The 18,059-nt window shown below is 33.2% G+C and overlaps 2 protein-coding genes across 3 annotated transcripts; one reads left to right on the top strand and one right to left on the bottom strand.

The window, feature by feature from the left end:
* Positions 1–1,784: 1,784 nt before the first annotated feature.
* On the top strand, positions 1,785–8,971 carry LOC116849095 (restin homolog). Its single transcript, XM_032825894.1, has 11 exons — positions 1,785–1,947; positions 2,268–2,356; positions 2,436–2,497; positions 2,703–6,865; positions 6,939–7,231; positions 7,317–7,483; positions 7,572–7,726; positions 7,872–7,961; positions 8,062–8,124; positions 8,341–8,457; positions 8,532–8,971. The coding sequence occupies exons 1-11, from the start codon at positions 1,915–1,917 to the stop codon at positions 8,595–8,597; spliced, it is 5,298 nt and encodes a 1,765-aa protein (XP_032681785.1). The 5' UTR covers positions 1,785–1,914; the 3' UTR covers positions 8,598–8,971.
* An 83-nt stretch (positions 8,972–9,054) lies between these two features.
* On the bottom strand, positions 9,055–17,314 carry LOC116849094 (cohesin subunit SA-2). 2 transcript variants are annotated; one of them, XM_032825892.1, is made up of 19 exons: positions 17,147–17,314; positions 16,833–17,039; positions 16,607–16,764; positions 16,338–16,516; positions 16,079–16,252; positions 15,806–16,010; positions 15,385–15,714; positions 14,366–15,314; positions 14,057–14,290; positions 13,784–13,976; positions 13,512–13,698; positions 13,128–13,432; positions 12,830–13,041; positions 12,546–12,712; positions 12,290–12,341; positions 10,011–10,046; positions 9,768–9,941; positions 9,585–9,669; positions 9,055–9,439 (listed from the first exon to the last, which is right to left on the bottom strand). In XM_032825892.1, the coding sequence occupies exons 2-19, from the start codon at positions 17,009–17,011 to the stop codon at positions 9,422–9,424; spliced, it is 3,837 nt and encodes a 1,278-aa protein (XP_032681783.1). In that variant the 5' UTR covers positions 17,012–17,039; positions 17,147–17,314; the 3' UTR covers positions 9,055–9,421. The 2 variants fall into 2 exon arrangements, with proteins under 2 accessions (XP_032681783.1, XP_032681784.1); XM_032825893.1 differs by lacking the exons at positions 9,055–9,439; positions 9,585–9,669; positions 9,768–9,941; positions 10,011–10,046 and adding an exon at positions 10,208–11,462.
* Between the last annotated feature and the right edge of the window lie 745 nt (positions 17,315–18,059).

The following is an 18,059-nucleotide window of genomic DNA, read 5'->3' as shown; positions in this document are numbered from 1 at the left end:
TTACAGTAATTTCCTTGCTAACAATGAAAAATGCATGAACGTTCGAGCGAGCGAAACAGTCGTCGGGACACCGCGTATTGCTCACGTATAGACGAGACAGTGTGAGTCAAGCGTTTTCTTAGTGTGTGTCACACGTATTTTAGGACGGCATTTCTGTCCAGACGTCTTATAATGCTATTTCTCTCGTTCTTACGTTTGCGATAGAGGATGGAAGATCGCCGCGACTCCCACCACTATTCCCTCTCCAAGCGTCCGACGATCGTATACCGCTAGCTCCCTCCGCCATTCCGTGCTGCTCCTGGCTCACTTACACGCAGCAGTGTATGAGTGACGCGTTATCGTGGCGAGTCACACGGATATTCGGACGGCATTAACGCCGGTGCGTGTACATATGTACAGAAATGCATAAAGTGTAATGTTGTGCACGATTCAATTGGAACAAAGTGTGTACTAATATGTATGTATGTCGGGTAGGGTTAGGATTATTTTTCAACTATGCTTATATTTTGGTATTTTTTAATAATAAATAATAATAAATAATAAAATCTAAATAATAAATAATAATAATAAATCTAAATAATAATAAAAAAATATTATCCACTTCACGTCGCAAATACCAGTCTCTTTTCAAGCCGCTACGCTTAGGCTGAGTTCCCACTTAGCGCATCACGCGTCGCGTCGTCCGAGTTAAGCCAATCAAATCGTCTCATTTTATTCGGTGTAAAGTTACGCAATAAAATAGGACGAATTGATTGGCTTAACTCGGACGACGCGTGCGTGACGCGCTAAGTGGGAATGCACTCATATTAACTTTAATTTTCACTAAAAAACACTGGCTTTTCAGTTGCGTACGCTGTGTTACAGAAAACCAGTTTATTGGTTGCATATTATCTTACAAGATATTTTAGATAATATGTGACCAATAAACTGGTTTTGTGTACGTGTGTGTCAAGATGTGTTAAGCAATTGGAAAGCATCCACTAGTTACATAGCTGACTAGTAGCCCTCCAGCTGAGTACGAACGTGTATGTTGTGTCGACGATTACGACAATTGGAATGCACTTATGTCGCCATGTGCATGAAAGTGTCTAGGGATATTGCAATTGGAAAACACCCATTATTTCGAAGAGTTTTATTCAACAGTGCAATGGCGTTGGGACGATATTCTCTCTGTGAAGTCTGGAGCCAAATATTGAAGAAGAAGAAGAAGATATTATATGAAATCTAAATCTACGAAAATGAAACACTCACGACGCTCAAATATCGTTCCATTAGCTGTCACATCCAAGTTACTGGAACGAGTGCTCACGGCGTTGCAAGTGTGGGCGTTGTGAGCATCTAACGGAACGCACCCTTAGTATAGACATCTGTGTTCTTACTCGAACTCGAATTATCGTAAATACCCCCTGGGGTACTATTCCGTTCCCGCGTACCGACAGTTATCGAATCGGTAGGCGTCGTTGCGCAGCTTTTTTATATCGTGGAAAAACTGCGCAACGACGCCTACTGATCCGATAACTATCGGAACCACGGTAACGGGATATCAGCCCTGGCTGCGTTCCAAAATCTACTCGGTGGGTAGAGTGCATTTAATTGACCAATTATGATAAAGAAATCCTAGTTATCTTTGTTCTTATTGGTCAATAAAATGCTACTCTACCCGTCGAGTAGAGTTTTGGAACTTAGCCCCTGATTCCGGCTTTAGTGAAATTGGACCTCAAATAGGGGAATTTGTTTTTAGCGATCTCCGAAAGATATATTTGCAATTATCAGATTGGCAGCATTGAAGTACTTTAAGATGTTCAAAATTAAACGAACTTTAGATAGGTTGTTTCTGATGTGTAGCCAAGTGATTGTATACTTACGAGTGTTTCAAATTTTATAATTATAAACATATAGTAGTGCACACAAATTATGGAACAGTGGGAACAGGTTATTGTGGAATGGGTAAATAATTACAGAGATCACATTATCATTATATAAATACTATCATTTATATACAATTAGATTAATTGTCAATATCAGAGTATTTATAATCAAGTAAATTTCTCATTTCCTCTATTTTCACATTTGTAATTATTACAATAGCATGTTTATCATAAATTTAAATATATATATATATATATATATATAAATTTTTGTTTCAAAATTTAAGTATATTTTGGAATCATATTGTGTAAAAGAATTAACACAAAGTATAAATTAAAGTATAAATTTTAATTCTCAAAAAGTACATTTTTATTGAGATAGATGTTTAAATGTTATAGATTAACTGCTTAGATGTACTACAAGAACCTCTAAAAAATACGAGAGAACTACAAGATGGAATATTTTATATCAGTTTATTGAATTTGATGTAAGTATGTTCATATATGTTATGTAATATGCAATTTAATAAATATAATTATCTGTTATCATTTATTATCATGTTATAGATCATGGACAAAGCATAAACATAGTAACAATCAAGAAGATATTATTACAAAGTTTATGGAAGGTAAGCTTATATGTATTTTCTTATCATCTCCATATTATTTACAATATTTCCTAAATTTGAAAATATATAATTTTAAATATTTTTACTATATATATATATATATATATTTTTTTTTTACATATATATATTTTTTTTTACTAAAGATAATAGTACACAGGTTCATTTAGAAATTACACTAGATTTTTTTTATTGATTGTGTGAATAGATGAATATCCCAGTTTCAAGATTAACAAAGATGATAACACAGATCATATATATATTGCATCCTTATTATTGATGCATGCATCTCAAGCAACTATGTTTCATGTTCCAATGTGCAACAAGCTGAAACATGAAACACAAATAAGAATTAAGATCTTTCTTGAGAATATCTTGCCTCTTGGAAGTGATGTCACTAGAGATACAATGAAGGAAGTTATTGTGGAATTGGTTGAAGATGCATCGAGAAGTCCAAGTAGCCGCCATACACCACCCCTTAAAGATTTTGTTAAGTCTCCTATTATGCGCTCAGCACATAGTAGTTATAAGATAATGACAGAACGAACTCGAGAACTAAGAGAGTTGAGGTCTAATTTAGATATAGAACGATTTAAAAATGCAGAATTACAGGATGAAGTAAAAATATATCAGGAAAAAATACAGAATTTAAAAGTAAAATTTGAAATGAAAGCAGCACAACTAAAGGCATTACGAGAAGAACAAATGACACCAAGCACTCCTCAATCTTCCCATAAAAAGGAGTATACATCATTACATGAGGATTATTACAAGAAGTACATCAGTGACTTGGAAATTCAGTTGACTAAGCAACAGGATGAAATGGATAATTTGGAAACTGAGAAAGATAATCTATCAAAAATACTAGCTTCTGAGCAAAGACAATCTATACAATATAAAGAGAACCTTATAAACTGTGAACGATTGTTGGAAACTTTATCACGGAAAATGGAAATGAAGGACAGAGAACTGATAGAACTCAGAATGTATAATGAAGAATTACGCGTTCGTCTCAAAGAACTCAGTAAAAATTCTATTATAGAACAAAGTTTTGAAGTCGAGGACTCTGTAGTATTGTCACTACCTGCCAGAATGTCATTGAACAATAGTGAAGCCCTGAGTTCTGTGATTGAAATCCAACTTCAAGAAGCTAAAGAAGAATCTGCTATACTCCAAGCTCAAGTTGATTCTTTAAAAGAAAAGCTAGATATATTTACAAAGAATTATAAGGATGCAATAGAATTAAATGAAGATTTGCAGCAAAAAGTAAAAATATTGGATAAAGTCAAAACTGAGTTAAATGATGCACAAAAAGAATTACATGTGTCAAACATTAGTGTAAAAAATTTCCAAGTGGAGAAATCATCTCTCGTCGCGCACAATGAAGAATTGGGAAATTTACTTTTATCTAGGGAAAAAGAACTTTCTGAAACAATACAATTAAATTCTGTGCTAAACACAAAATTGGACAACTTAAAAATAGACATGGAAAACTTGAATAAATTGCTTGAGAATGAAAAGACTAATTCTTCAGATTTAAGTAACGTTCTTGAACAAATCAAATCACAAGAAACTGAACATCTTATACATATTCACACGCTAACTGACGAAAGAGATTCATACAAATCTTCCATTGACGCTTGCAGGGAAAATGTAAAAGCTATTTTACATTATGGCAATCAATTTATTGAAGTTATAACTGATGATATAAATAATATGACATTAAACAAACTTTTGAGTTGCTTAAATGTTATGCTATCAAATTATAATTCAGTATGTACTTCATATAAATGTGATATTAAGAAATTAAAAGAAACAATAGATGAAATAAATGTAAACTTGCATAACCAACAATTAACTATTACGACTTTAAAAGAGCAAAATCATCAGGCTCTCATGGAATTGACTAATGTTGAAAAAAATGAAAAGCAAAAGGATTTATTGTTAAATGAACAAAAGGAAACTATCAATAATTATTTGCAGGAGATTAAAGTTCTAAAGGAGGTCGCGAACGAGAAATGTGTTCTAGAAGAGGATGTACGTAAATTAACAAAAGATTTAACTAATCAACAATTACTATTGAAATCTGCTAGGACATATTTTGGAAAACTTCAAGATATAAGGGAATATTTCAAATTAATGAAACAAGAAACTCAACAAAGGTTTATTGAGTATGAAGAAAATATAAAAATGACATTTGGAAAGATACATAAAAACTATCAAACATTACATTACGAATTGTGTAAAATGGAACAAGAAAAAGAGGAGTTGAAGAGTGATTTAAACTATACTAAGAAGGAATTATCTGACATTCAAATAACAAATGTTATGTTACAACAAGACCTATTACAATATCAAGATAAAATAAAGGCTTTGGAAGAAATAGAAAATTTTCTGTGTAAAGATTTAAATGAATCTAAACAGAATCTGCAGGAACTACAAGAAACAAATCGCACATTAGAGGAGCAATATGCAGTTCTAAAAATTGAAACAAATCATAACTTGGAAAGTCTAAAGTTAGAAAATACTAAAATATCACTGGAATCAAAAGATGCTGTTGACAAATTTAATATATTACAACAAGAGATGAACAATACAATGATACAAATAGAATTAAAAAATACACAAATTAATGAGTTACTTTCGGATGTTTCTTCTTTGAAGGCTGAAAAAGATCATTTGATTAGTTTGCATGAAGAAATGTTTGCAACAAAAAATGAAGAAATGGAATTAAAAGAGAAGACATTGCTGATGCTGCAAAATAAAATGGAAAAGTTAATGAACGAAGCAAGCGAGTCGGAGAAGAAGCTGAAAGAGATAATTATTAATCTTCAAGAAGTAAGGTCTAGCCAGGATGCTGTATTGGCAACTCAAGAAACAGCTCTGAAAGAAAAATATATGCACATAAAAGATCTTCAAGAACAATATGATAAATCGAAAGAAGTATTAAAAGAAGAACTTGAAAATGAAAAGTTGTTGTATCGCGAATTGCAAGTCAAATGTTTAGAATTAGAAAATCAGATTCACGACCGAGACAAGACTATAGAAGAACTGCAACAGAAATTAGAAATAACAAACGCAGAGCTTGAAGTGAGCAAAGATCATTATAAACTTATGGATGCAAGTCAAGCAAACATTGTAAAGCTGTGTCAAGAATTGGAACATCCAACTAAAAACTTGAACTCTACAATTATGGAGATATGCTCAGATTTCGATATTCTCGACCAGAACTTATATAATTCGTCACAATATCAGTGCACCTACAAAGACAACAGAACTGAAAATATTCTGAATATTATTAAGATGACTCTTCATGAATTGCACTTATCCCAAAAAGTAATCTCGCATTTATCCCACACGAATGCCCATTTAAACAAAACACTGGAAGAGCAAAAGATGCTAATAGAAAACGGTAAAAAGGACGAAGAAGAAATCTGCAGTCTGACAAATAGAATACAAGAATTAGAAATAATAGCACAAAAACGAAACGAGTATCTCAACAATATCATACTAAGTAAGGAATCGCTAAAGAACTTTATACAAAAAGTTTCAACCTCGCGCAACGACTTAAGTACTGTTTTATCATCGTCGTTGCAAAAGTGGGATGAAATACTGTCAAAGTTTCAGAATATCTTAAACAGTGAAAATCCTACTTGCGATCAGTTCAAACAGTTACTAGCTAAAAAAACAAATATTGAAAATGCACTATCCAAGTATCGTATAGAGCATTTAGAAAACATTAAATGCATATTTGATATTTTATGGGACAAGTTTCTTTGGACGGAAAAGAAATTACATGACACCTACTTATGTTCAGTGCATGAAAAAGAGTGTCTGGATATATTAAAGAATGTAGAAGAAAATCAATTTTCCAATGAAATAGTCATAATAGATGCAGAACTGGAGAAAAATAAAGCATTTCGTAACAATATATTAAAGTCCAAGGAAGAAATAGAATCTTTCACTGCTTTGGCTACTTCCTACGAGAGTAGGTTGAAATCTGGAGAAATCAAGACTCAGTCGGATATAGATAAAAAACTGCAAAGTCAAATCAATCAACTAATTAAGGAAAAGAAAGACATGAAAAATAAAACAGATTCTATGCGTTCGAGAAATGTGAAATTGGAAAAAAATATGGATGATCTTAGAATGGAACTAAAGAAATTAAAGTCGGAGACGGCGGAATTAACGGTTAACTTGAGAGATGTACAATCTCTAAAGGACGAACTAGAACGTGTGAAAAAACAAAATCAGCAAATAGAAAAAGAAAAAGATGAGTCAAATAAAACCGCGAAGCAAGAATTCGAAAGTCAATTGAAAGAAGTCCATGTTGCGTATGAACAGAAGCTGGAAGATATGAAGCAAAAAATGGTAAATAGTAAAACATCTACTGTAGAACGTGCTACGTATAAATTGTGATGTCACATAATAATATTTGTTTCAGAAAAAAGTTTACAATGAGCAAGTAGCAAGATTAAACAGCGATCAAGAAAAAATTGTACGAGAAAAGTTGCAAAATCAAATGGAGTCGATGTGCCAGAAACAAAGAGAAGAAATTAATAAATACAAAACGCATGTCGGAGATCTGAGCTCGCAACTTTGGAGCGTGGGAGAGAAACTTTTAATCGAGCAACAACAGAAGCAAGAAGCATTACAACGATTAAAAGAAATGCAAGTCAAGCTCAAGGAAGTTGAAACAGACCAACATATGTCCACAATTTCACGCAGAACTGCCAAGTATGTTTAAACGTGTTGGAATATGTTGAAAACAAATCTTATCAATTTGGCAGTATGTACGTCAATTAATTTAAATCTATCACAGACTGGAAAAGCAAGAGGTGGTGCCTGAAACACAGCAAACAACGCACAAAGTAACAGTGATAACAGAAGAAACGTTCGAAAGGAGGCACAGCGTAAGAAACTTACAAGCAATGGGCAACGCATTTAAAGCGGAAGATGAAGAAGAGATCTTTGACAACGTTTACCTAGGTAAAATGTATTATATATATATATATATGAATATAAAGATAATATTAAAGATTTTTTATCATTTTTATCGTATTAATCGATGTTGTAGCCGACATGAAAAGAGGACATTGTTTACCCAGTACAGACATCAATCGGTTGTCCGTTTTACAAATGAGGAATGCCCAGTGTAAACCACATCTAAAATCATCGTATCCAGCGGAAATGCAATTCCTTCCTTCAAACTTAACGGAGGAAGATATCAAAGTAAGCGTCTTTTAACATACGCTGCATATATTTATTACATGTCCACATTATGTTTTTGTATCATAAATATTTATTAATAATAAATATTGTATGTATCTGTTCTTATATGTGCTTACATATATTGTGATGTTTATCTTGTTTATAGTCAGGTTCTATAATGGAAGAGAATTTCAACGATAGTCTCAGTCAAAGCCTTCTCCCAGAGCAAAAGACAAAGAAAAAAGATAGATCTCAAGTAAGCAATTATTATATGACTAAAATTCTGTTGGCTAATGAAACTATCATTTGTTAAATATTGTTTTGCCTGCTTATGGTAACTTTGGTATTCCTCGTAGACGTCCTACAAAAAACCTGGTCCTCCAACACCAAGCAAAAATGGAGGAAGATTGTCATTGCAGGTATATAAATGTATCTCTATATATGTTATTGATTTTGTATTATGTTTTGTTCTTAATCTTGTATTATGCATACGAGGTTAATAGAAAAAAGAATCTATTTGTGAATTCGATAAAGCTCAAGAGTTGCATCTGTAATTCTTCGTAACGCTTTCATTGTGTAATCGTGAAAAAAATTACATATTAGTCATTGAAAATTCTTTCAACAATTTGTCGCAGGGTAATGAATTAAGGAGCCCGAGTTCACGGATCTTGAGAGAACGCAACGCAGATAGGAGGACAACAACCACTCCTCACACATTGAAACATTTGTTTACACTAAAACGGCAAGATGAAGTGAGTATAATTAGATATAAAAAGTTACTTAAGTATTAAACGACTTATTATAAATTAACATGTATTTTTAACAGAACTCATCCAGCACACCGAAAGGTCGCAGACTCAGTAGTATTTTCCGCAAATCTCGTATGCAATAGAAATTGATCGTGATGAACACGTCAGACGTTGTACAAAATGTTAATTTATTGTTGTAATATTTACAACAATAAATTAACATATACAAAAGTTAGGAGTTCTGTGAAAATTACTATTGAGTATTGTCTTATCTGTGAGCGGTATTGCCATAGAGATTATGTGTGTATTTATAATAATTTGACTTTTCATGTGGTCATTCTCATATTTAATCATGATACAATGACAAATTATATCCTTTTTACGATATAAGGTTCTGCAATAATATATAATAATTGTATATAATGTTTAATGCGTAAATAATTAACTTTATATAATTTTATACGAAACGCAGAGCATAAAAACGTAAAAATTATAATTCGTAAATTGAATGTGTGTGTGGGGGAAATAAAATATAATTTTAAGAAAATATACTTATCAATTCACCATGTCCCTACGATATATAAACAAATAAAATTGTATCAATAACTTTTGCACACATATTTATTTAAAAAAACTATTAAATAGTTTAATATTCTCTTACACTAAACATCTTTTTATATAAAAAATGTTAATAAAAATGGAATACATATATTGTAGTATTTGTAACGTAGCATATAATGAAATAAATTTAATTTCACGGGAAAACTGTAAGAATTTTACTTATGTAACTATTTTTGTAACATAACGCTATTATAATTTATTAATACTCGCAAAAGCCTTTCTATGCCATATATAAATTAAATATATTTTCCCATAATTCTCAGATGGCATAGTTGCTTTGAACACGTATCACAATCCAATTGTCTAAATTTAGGAATAGTAAAGCTTTTAGGGATTATACATTTTCTTACTCGGAATCAGATTCCTGCAACGATTTAATGTGTTTCAATTAATTAATATATACATATATATAATATATACATATATATATATATATATATATATATATATATATATATATATATATATATTAGTGTCTGTACATATATAACAATAATGTTAGAACTTACCATATATTGCCCCTCAACGTATCTGCCTGAGTTTCTAGACGTTCTCCGCAATTCTCTGTGCTCCACATGTTCTTGATTTCTTCGTCTATTGCATATATAATAATATATCCTTTCCATTATATAATTTCATTATATAATTTCAAAGTATATGAACATATAAAAAATTATGTAATTCATACTCACGGTCTTGACTGTATTTGTAGTGTCTTAAGTTTACTATCGATATCTTGTGATGGACTTGTCGACGTATCTTCTATTGTTGCTGAAGGTGACGTTTGCATTTGAGCTGCATCGTTATTTTCATAGAAAGTATTCACTCTAGGCCCACGGCTTATCACCACTTTATTAACCGGTAATCTGAAATTAAAAAATCGTTATTTTTTGTTCATACTTAATTTAACAAAAATAGGAGAAGAAATTACTCACTGATTTTTCCGTGGACCACGCTTCTTTTTGTGCTTGCTGAAACGAAAACAATAAATTTCACCAAATGAAGGTGTAATTATTTCAATTATCTGAGATAAAGGGACAAAAATTTGATAAATTTATAAAAAATCTTAAATGCATATATATGATCAATATATGAGAGTTTGTACACTCGAATTTATAGCTCAGCATACACGTAAAGAGAAAATTTATAATTTATTATGTTATACATTGTAAATCAACGAAATGTATCAAAATCTTGATAAAACAATATCATATTATAACAATATCATATAAAACAATATCATATTATAAAATATAATATAAAATTAATCAAGAGAGAGCGAAAGAGAGAGATGCAAACGAAGAATGATAGATAACATTTTTGTAAGGAGATGGTTATAGAGAACGGCGTGCTATGAAAAAGAATGCTCACATTATCAATTTTAAAAAAGAGTAAGATGGAGAATGAGAGAGAAAGAAAAGTGTAAAACAAAGGTCTTATTCTCTCTCACATGTTTTCTGTATATTAATAATTGATAATACATACATCGCGCTTTTTAATGACAATTTTTCATTTTAATAAAGTAGGATTTAGGAACACTGGGAGTATAGAGGGTCTTATTTAAAGTAATCTCACATATTCATATCTATCTCACCAATTTGTATTATTGATATATAAACAGAATACAAAGTTTTAAGCTTACTCGATTTTAATCATTCGACAAAATACACACATCGTTCTCTATGTACGATCTTTCTCATTTGTTTCAAAAATACCATAATCTGTGACAATATGATCTATCCCTTAATATTCTCTTATTCTAGTTTAGAAGTGTGACTTCATTTGTTAAACGAAATAAAGAGAAAGCAGGCACCAGGAATAATAAATTACATCAAAAGTTTCTTGTACAATTTTTGCCCCTTACATATAACTTTCAGATACACAATTGATATTCCTCTAAAAATACATTCTTTAAAGCTCCTGGTCTTCACCACGACTATTTTACATTATGACGTCAAAAGCGAGAAAATACATACTCAAACTTTTTACAAAGCACGCTGAAATAAAAAAAAAGATATCCATAAAATTATACTTGCGATCGATTTTTTATGCAAATTTGTGAAATATTCTAAAGTTATCTTTTGCTCTAACAATCAATAAATAACCGCAAAAATTAATATAAAATTAACAAGACTTATGATCTATTTTTTAATTAAATAATTTTGTCACGTTAATTTTGACTTTTTATTGATTATTAAAGTAAAGAAGAAGATTTCGGAATATTATACAATCTACTCAAATCAATCGCGTCATTCTATAGACATGTTTTTTTAGACATCTTAATTTTGCAAGAATTTTGGACATATATTTTTTCGCTTCCAACATCATAATCTAAAATAACCACGGCAAGGAAACAGGAGCCTTAACTTGTGTAACAATCAGGTTACCTGCAACAAGCAATTCGTCAAAAATTACTACTCATGCAAGTAGAGAGGCAGAATAATGTTTTTTCTTGTAAGTGGCAGTTACAGCAGATATTTATAGATTAAGCAGAAGCATGCAGTTATACTGCAAGGAACGAGATCATCAATATCCCTTTATAAAAAAATATAGATCTACTATTCAAACGCACGCTGTAATGTTTAGATGTTGATTTTGAAGTCTTAAAATTGCATGACGTAAACATTACATAGCTTGTATATCAAAATATGATAACTGAATTTAACTATACGCATTGATTGCCGCTCTAAATCATGACCGATTGTTTTTACAAATTCATCATAGCGTTAATTCATAATATCGAAGTTTCATAAATAAATTATAGATTGTATATGATATTAATAAAGCATTAATAAAATACATAAGGCAGAAAATGAAAGATATTAGTACAATGTAATTACTACTACTACTTCTACAGATCTACACTCTGCAAGCAACAGTAATGTTTTTACAGCGCTAACAGTAGTAAGAAACAAAGCACATCTTACAGTATGTGCATAGAATGTATTTGCGCTTTTAATTTTACGAAGAGTATACACTCTCCGCAGCATAGATCGCATTGCAAAAGCGAGTAAAAATAAGCATTTAGTTTGTATCGCAACAATAATTGTGCGCGATTAATCCGCTCAATCTATGCCAACTTTATTCGTGTGTCATCGAATAATTACGTGTAACGGTTACTTGCAATTACAGTCGAATCTGTACTAATGATTTGACAAGTTTGACAGAAAGGAATAATTATATATCAGACTCTAGTCGGGTACACCTAACTCACCCTGAAAATTCATGATCAGAACCCTCATCAGGTTCATCTGCTTCTTCTTCCTCTGCAAAAAAAAGACATTATTGCTTAAACTAAGAATAAGAATATAAAATTATTAAAACTTAATACCTTCACACAATTATAATAAATTTACAGACTACTAATTTTCATCTGCCTCGTTTAATTAACTTCCTATGGTTTCCTATGTTTTTCTAACAGATTCATGTATCTAAAATATTTTTGAGAATAGCGCTACGAAATCCTTTACCGGCTAACTGATCCTTCTTGCGTCTCGTATAAGCTCGTTTACTTGTCACAGGAACTTGATCAGTCTCGCCGTGCAGCAAGCTGTTTCTATACAGAAGTAAAGGTTGCCAGTCTTCGCCTCGTGACGATGGCATTCCAGCTTGCAATCGTCTGTCCAGAAAGTTTAGACTGCAATAAAATACACCGTGACAAAGCGCGTGAGCATAGAGGACAAAAACTAATTTCAATATATTTTAAAATTCTATTTCCTGCAAAAAGTGTGATTTGACAATATAAAATACTTACACAACACGTTTGTCCTGTTTGAGGAGTTTATTCGTGAATTCGGACAATATTTCAAGGAATGGTAGATTTGGTGGCGGGCCTGTGGGGTCCTGCTCGATACCATCTGGTGGAGTAATGGCAAATAACACACCTGAGCGATGTAAGGCTGTGATTGCTTCGCGATTTTTCACGGCATCTAAACCGAAGGATAACGCAAATCGTTTTGCGAGTTCCTGTAAAGAAATAGATTTTTTTTAGTAATTTTATCATGTTTTGTCTCGTTATATAATCGAACAAATATATATCAATATTTACGCACTCTAATTGCAGTGAATTCTTCGCTGCTTCGGTTCACTTTGCCTTTCTCAGTTACAATTTCGTTATACAAAATGTTCAAACTCTGTTGCATGGTTAGCGCGCAATTCGTTTTGTTGATGTCTCTCGCTTTTCCCAATGTGGTTTTAATAATGTCGCCGTAATCATTGTAATACTTCACATAATGCTTAAATACATCGGCTGCGGCTTTCGTAGGAATCATATTATAAACGATTAGCTTGCAGTAACCTGCTAAGAAGTTTCTTCGCTTGTGCAGCTCTTCGATCTTGGAGTGCTCGTCGTGTTCATCTGCGAAATAAGTTTCGACATATCAGTAGCATATATTGCGCTGTAAGTTTCTCTAATGTGTATTCAAATGCTTACTTACCATCCTCCTCTTCAAAGAAGACGTATTCTTGTATAAATCTATTAAGCATATTCTGCATTGCTTGATCAGGTTCGTACACCAATTGATGCATCAGATGATTGGTATGTGTAGTCAGTTGATTGCAGAATACCACCAACAGATCGCATATCGTATTATATGCTTCTTCTCTCAATATCGGCGGTGATGGCTATTTGATAAGCAAATATATGAATTATATATTTCATTTACAAGAAATTTGAATCATAATTGTATTATATAAAATGTATGATTACTGTGCCGCTACTGTCGCCACTAACGAAATGGCGCATCGAGCCCATAAATGAATGCAACCGTTCCTTCAGTTGTCGACATTCATCTTCGCCACGATTGCCAGAATCGACAGCTTCCATCAAGTGATTTTGACCCCATAAGATAGCGAAAAAGCAAGCGCTTATGCAATACTTAACTGCATTAAACGGTAAGCATCTATAAACCATTCAACATATGTATATATATATAATATGAAGATATAACGTGTAGCTACAATGAATATGAAGAAAATGTACTTTGTAGGATCTTTCGCATCTTCTATATCTTTGTATAGAGAATCCCATATATTCCATGGATTCATATTGTGACAAGAATAAAATATGGAGACTTTCTTGAGAGACTGGATAACATTGAAAGTTTCATCTTCGTCCGGTACCTCATCTCCCTCTATCAAATTCCGATACTCGTCGATCGCTTCTTTATACTTATTTACAATGGAATCGATCAATGTAGACCGAGCGACGTCGCATCTGCACAAAGATTAATTAAACATCTTTTAAATACTAGATAATAAACCTAATTGTTTAAACTAATAATATGCATACCTAGTAAAGATAGCATGACCGTCCACACACATGTGTTCTAAAGTCTTAGCTGCAGTATCTAAAACTTCAGTGTCGTGCATCTTTTCTACAATTGTGTGAATTTTACTCAATAAAGAATCTAGATTTATCTCCTGTCTAGATTTCGTATAAATATCCAAATCGAAATATTGCGGGATTGCGAGTAAGTTGGCCAATTTCTCAGGATCCGCCCTGTACTTGTCCAGCAGGAGCGGTAATGTTTGAATAAAATGTTCAGTTAATCTTTGCTTATCGTCATTAACTTGCTTCACTTCTTTCACTGATAAAATCTTTCGATTTGGTCCGCGGCCGACTGGCGCTTCGCCGGTAGCGGCTTGTTTAATACAACAAACCATCAACTCGATAAGGGATGTTTCCTTCTGATTGTCTAGTGCTTCCTCCTCAGGACCAGCCTCCTCCAGCAAAAGATCCGTCATACATTCCCAATCTTTCATCATTTGATTAGTCTCGATCAAAGAGTCAACCAAATATGCTCCATGCTCATGCAACTCGGATTCGATGAAGAACAAAACTAGATCGCGTATAAGAGGTGTATTCGGCAATCGCTTTTTGCCGCGTCTAGTCTTCACACCCGCTACGGCTTCGTCGTCCGGACGGAATAAACGTTCGTTCAAGAATTCACCAGCTGCTTGCGCGACCGCGCGATGAGACGAATAAACAAGTTCGTACACGTGTTCGCAATCTTTATCAGTGAGAATTTCTCTGTGATGTTTAAGGATCGAGATAACCAATTTTACAGCCTGGACCGCCACGTCATACTCTTTGTCCAACGTCATTGCAACGATTCTGTCTTTAAATTTACTGGTAAAAAGCTCAAGTTTCGTTTTTAACTCCTCCGAAGCATACAATGGTTGCAATGCCTGTAGACACTTCAGTCTGACTTCTCCAACTTTGTCGTGCAACGTCCAACCTGTAAAATTAAATAAAATTGTTAATTATAATTTCAATTTCAACATACAAGAATAGTTAAAACAACTTACCTATATACTTTAAGTAGGAATCGTCCAAGAAATTCTGGTGGAATTTTTTCATCCAGACTCCAATTTCTGCCATGCAAATTGCACGTATCTCTGGCAAAGTATCTCTGTATCTATGAACAAAGACTGACTTGAACATATACGTAAGCATATTCTTAATTTCGTCCATATTCTCTTCTAACTCCTTTCGTTTCGCCATTAAAGATTCCAATCTGTCTGCTGCTCTCTTTTCTCGGGCCTTTTGTCTCTCGGCTTCGTATTGTCGTTGCGTATTATCCAAATTTATAGAGACAGTCAAAGCAACGTCTACCAAGGCTGTCATTAATTTCATAGCTGCAGATGAAACAAAGAAGTTTCTCATTTGATGTCTACGTTTCGCTTAAGACGTAATTTTTAAGCGCCTTTTTGGCTAGTTTATACTTGCCTGCAAGTGTTGCTGTATGTCTGAACGCTCTAACTTGTGAGTCTGAGAGTCCAGTTAACAAAGAAATAACATTATCCATTAAAAATTGATCATAAATAATAGAATATTGACACTGGCGGACCAGAATTTGTACAAATTCGCAAAAATTGGCACGGAATTTCTTCCATTGTTGTCCTGTCATTATCAATGGATATTCACCACTCTCCTGTAAAATAGGATTATATAAGATGAAGTTATAATTTGTGGGATACTAAAACACTCTACGAAACATACTTCATCGAATTCTTCAGTCATCTTACGAATAATTGCCACATGTTCCATAGTAAGTTGCATCTCAGAAGTAATGCGACCTTTACAACCACTTGCATTGATAAAAAATTGCATCAACATAAGTAGAGCATTTTCCCTATTGCTCTTGTACTTTTCTATCCAGTCATCAACAATAGTCTACCAAATAACGTTTATATTATAAAAAAAGTTTTTATGGTATTTAAATCATTATCACAGTGCAAATCATAATCAGTCAACGTACAGTGAGGGAAGAACGATTATTTCTAATAACATAGTAAAGACTAGCTTCATCTTCCAGACTATGCGAGTGATGTGCTCTTTTGCCTCTGCCTCTTCCACTATTGCCTTTGCTTTTCCCACTAGATGTTGGGATATAGTCAGTATCGATTTCTTTATATTTAGGTTGCTGTACTACACCTCCTTTCAAATTAAACATGAAATTTTTTTTAATATAATTTCTACAAAGTTCTTCACAAGATATAGTCTACAAAATATAGAATTTATTCATACCACGCATCCTGGCACGTGTATTTCTCGTAATCCTCATGTTAGGAGTGGCAGGAGTCATGGGAGCCTCAAACTGTGCCTGGTTGTCAAAATTCCCTGACTGTTCTTGCTGCTGAGATGTACCAGGTGAACTATAACTCTCCGAAGAATAATGCTCTGGGCTACGAATATAAGATACATTAGAAGTTAAAGTGACATTTCCACCAGCATAATGCTATAAGATATTTACGTCGGATTGTGTAGTGGAGTTTGAGATGCCTGATTGTATGGCGTATAACCGCTATAAGAATCGTTTGCATCTCCACCCGAATTGTCGTTCATTGGTGTCATAGGTGTCATCGGAGTCTCGTACTCTGGTGGTACCGGATCGTCCATCCGGATACGCTTACCTCCTCTTCTGTGCATCATCTCGCCGTGTTTCTACACTTTAGAATATCTAAAACGAAAAGTCCATGAAAATCAATTCGTGAAGTAACGTCACACGGAAATGATAGAAAAAGGGCGGCATGCTTATTAACAGGGACGATTTTATTAATAAGATACCAAAAATTCCAAATTACGGTGCGCTGATAAGTATATTCATAAAGAAATCCCACAAGCGAATAATATTTCCCGATAATTTCCTCAAAAAATTATGCGGAACCGTTAAATGAACAGTCTACTTGTTTCTGTTTGATGCTACTGTCCACCAGAGAGAAGCATGAGAGCGGCCACCAGCCTGCTTTAAATGGCCAAAGCTAGGCTCATTTTCGAGACGCCATCTAACAAAGTGCGCCTTTACTACGTTCGTTAGACGCATTTTCGCGGTGGTAACGATAAAATGCGCCTGGTTCGCGCCTGTTTGTTATATTTCCGCACAATGATAGTAAATAAGAAAAGGACACACGTTCAATTGCTCTATTCTTGTTTCCATTCTTGTTCACCACTGATAAGTGAGCTGCGCACTAGGCACGAAGCGAGCTAGCGGCGATATTATCGCAAAGCTAAATCATCTCTCATCAGTCTCGTCTTTCTCGCGGATATTATCACACGATTGTCGTGCAGATATTATTATCACTAACATTTAATATTCGAGTATCATTACTTCTTTATTCGATTATTATTTAATTTATTATTTAATTATTGCTATTACGTATAGGGAAAAGCAACTATGTATATAATATTCTCGAATAATAAATGATAGTGATATTAATACCTGATTGACAATCGTATGATAACATCTGCGTGTGGATGGAACTGAATAACAGTGATCGAATAATCGATAATAACAATGAATAACAATAACTGAGCAACAGCGATAATAACTGATTAATGACGAGGTAAATAAATTGTCGTAACAGCACGCCCGAGTTGTTTTCCTATGCGTAATAGCAATAATTAAATAAATTAAATAAGAACTGAATAAAGAAGTAATAATATACTCGAATATTAAATGGTAGTGATAATAATATCTGCT

The sequence above is a fragment of the Odontomachus brunneus genome, unplaced genomic scaffold (assembly GCF_010583005.1).
Source record: "Odontomachus brunneus isolate Ranch 3 - 2012 unplaced genomic scaffold, Obru_v1 Obru_scaffold_106, whole genome shotgun sequence".
Lineage (NCBI taxonomy): Eukaryota > Metazoa > Arthropoda > Insecta > Hymenoptera > Formicidae > Odontomachus > Odontomachus brunneus.
The sequence above is the reverse complement of the archived record's forward strand: the minus strand, read 5'-3'. Positions and strand labels throughout refer to the sequence as shown.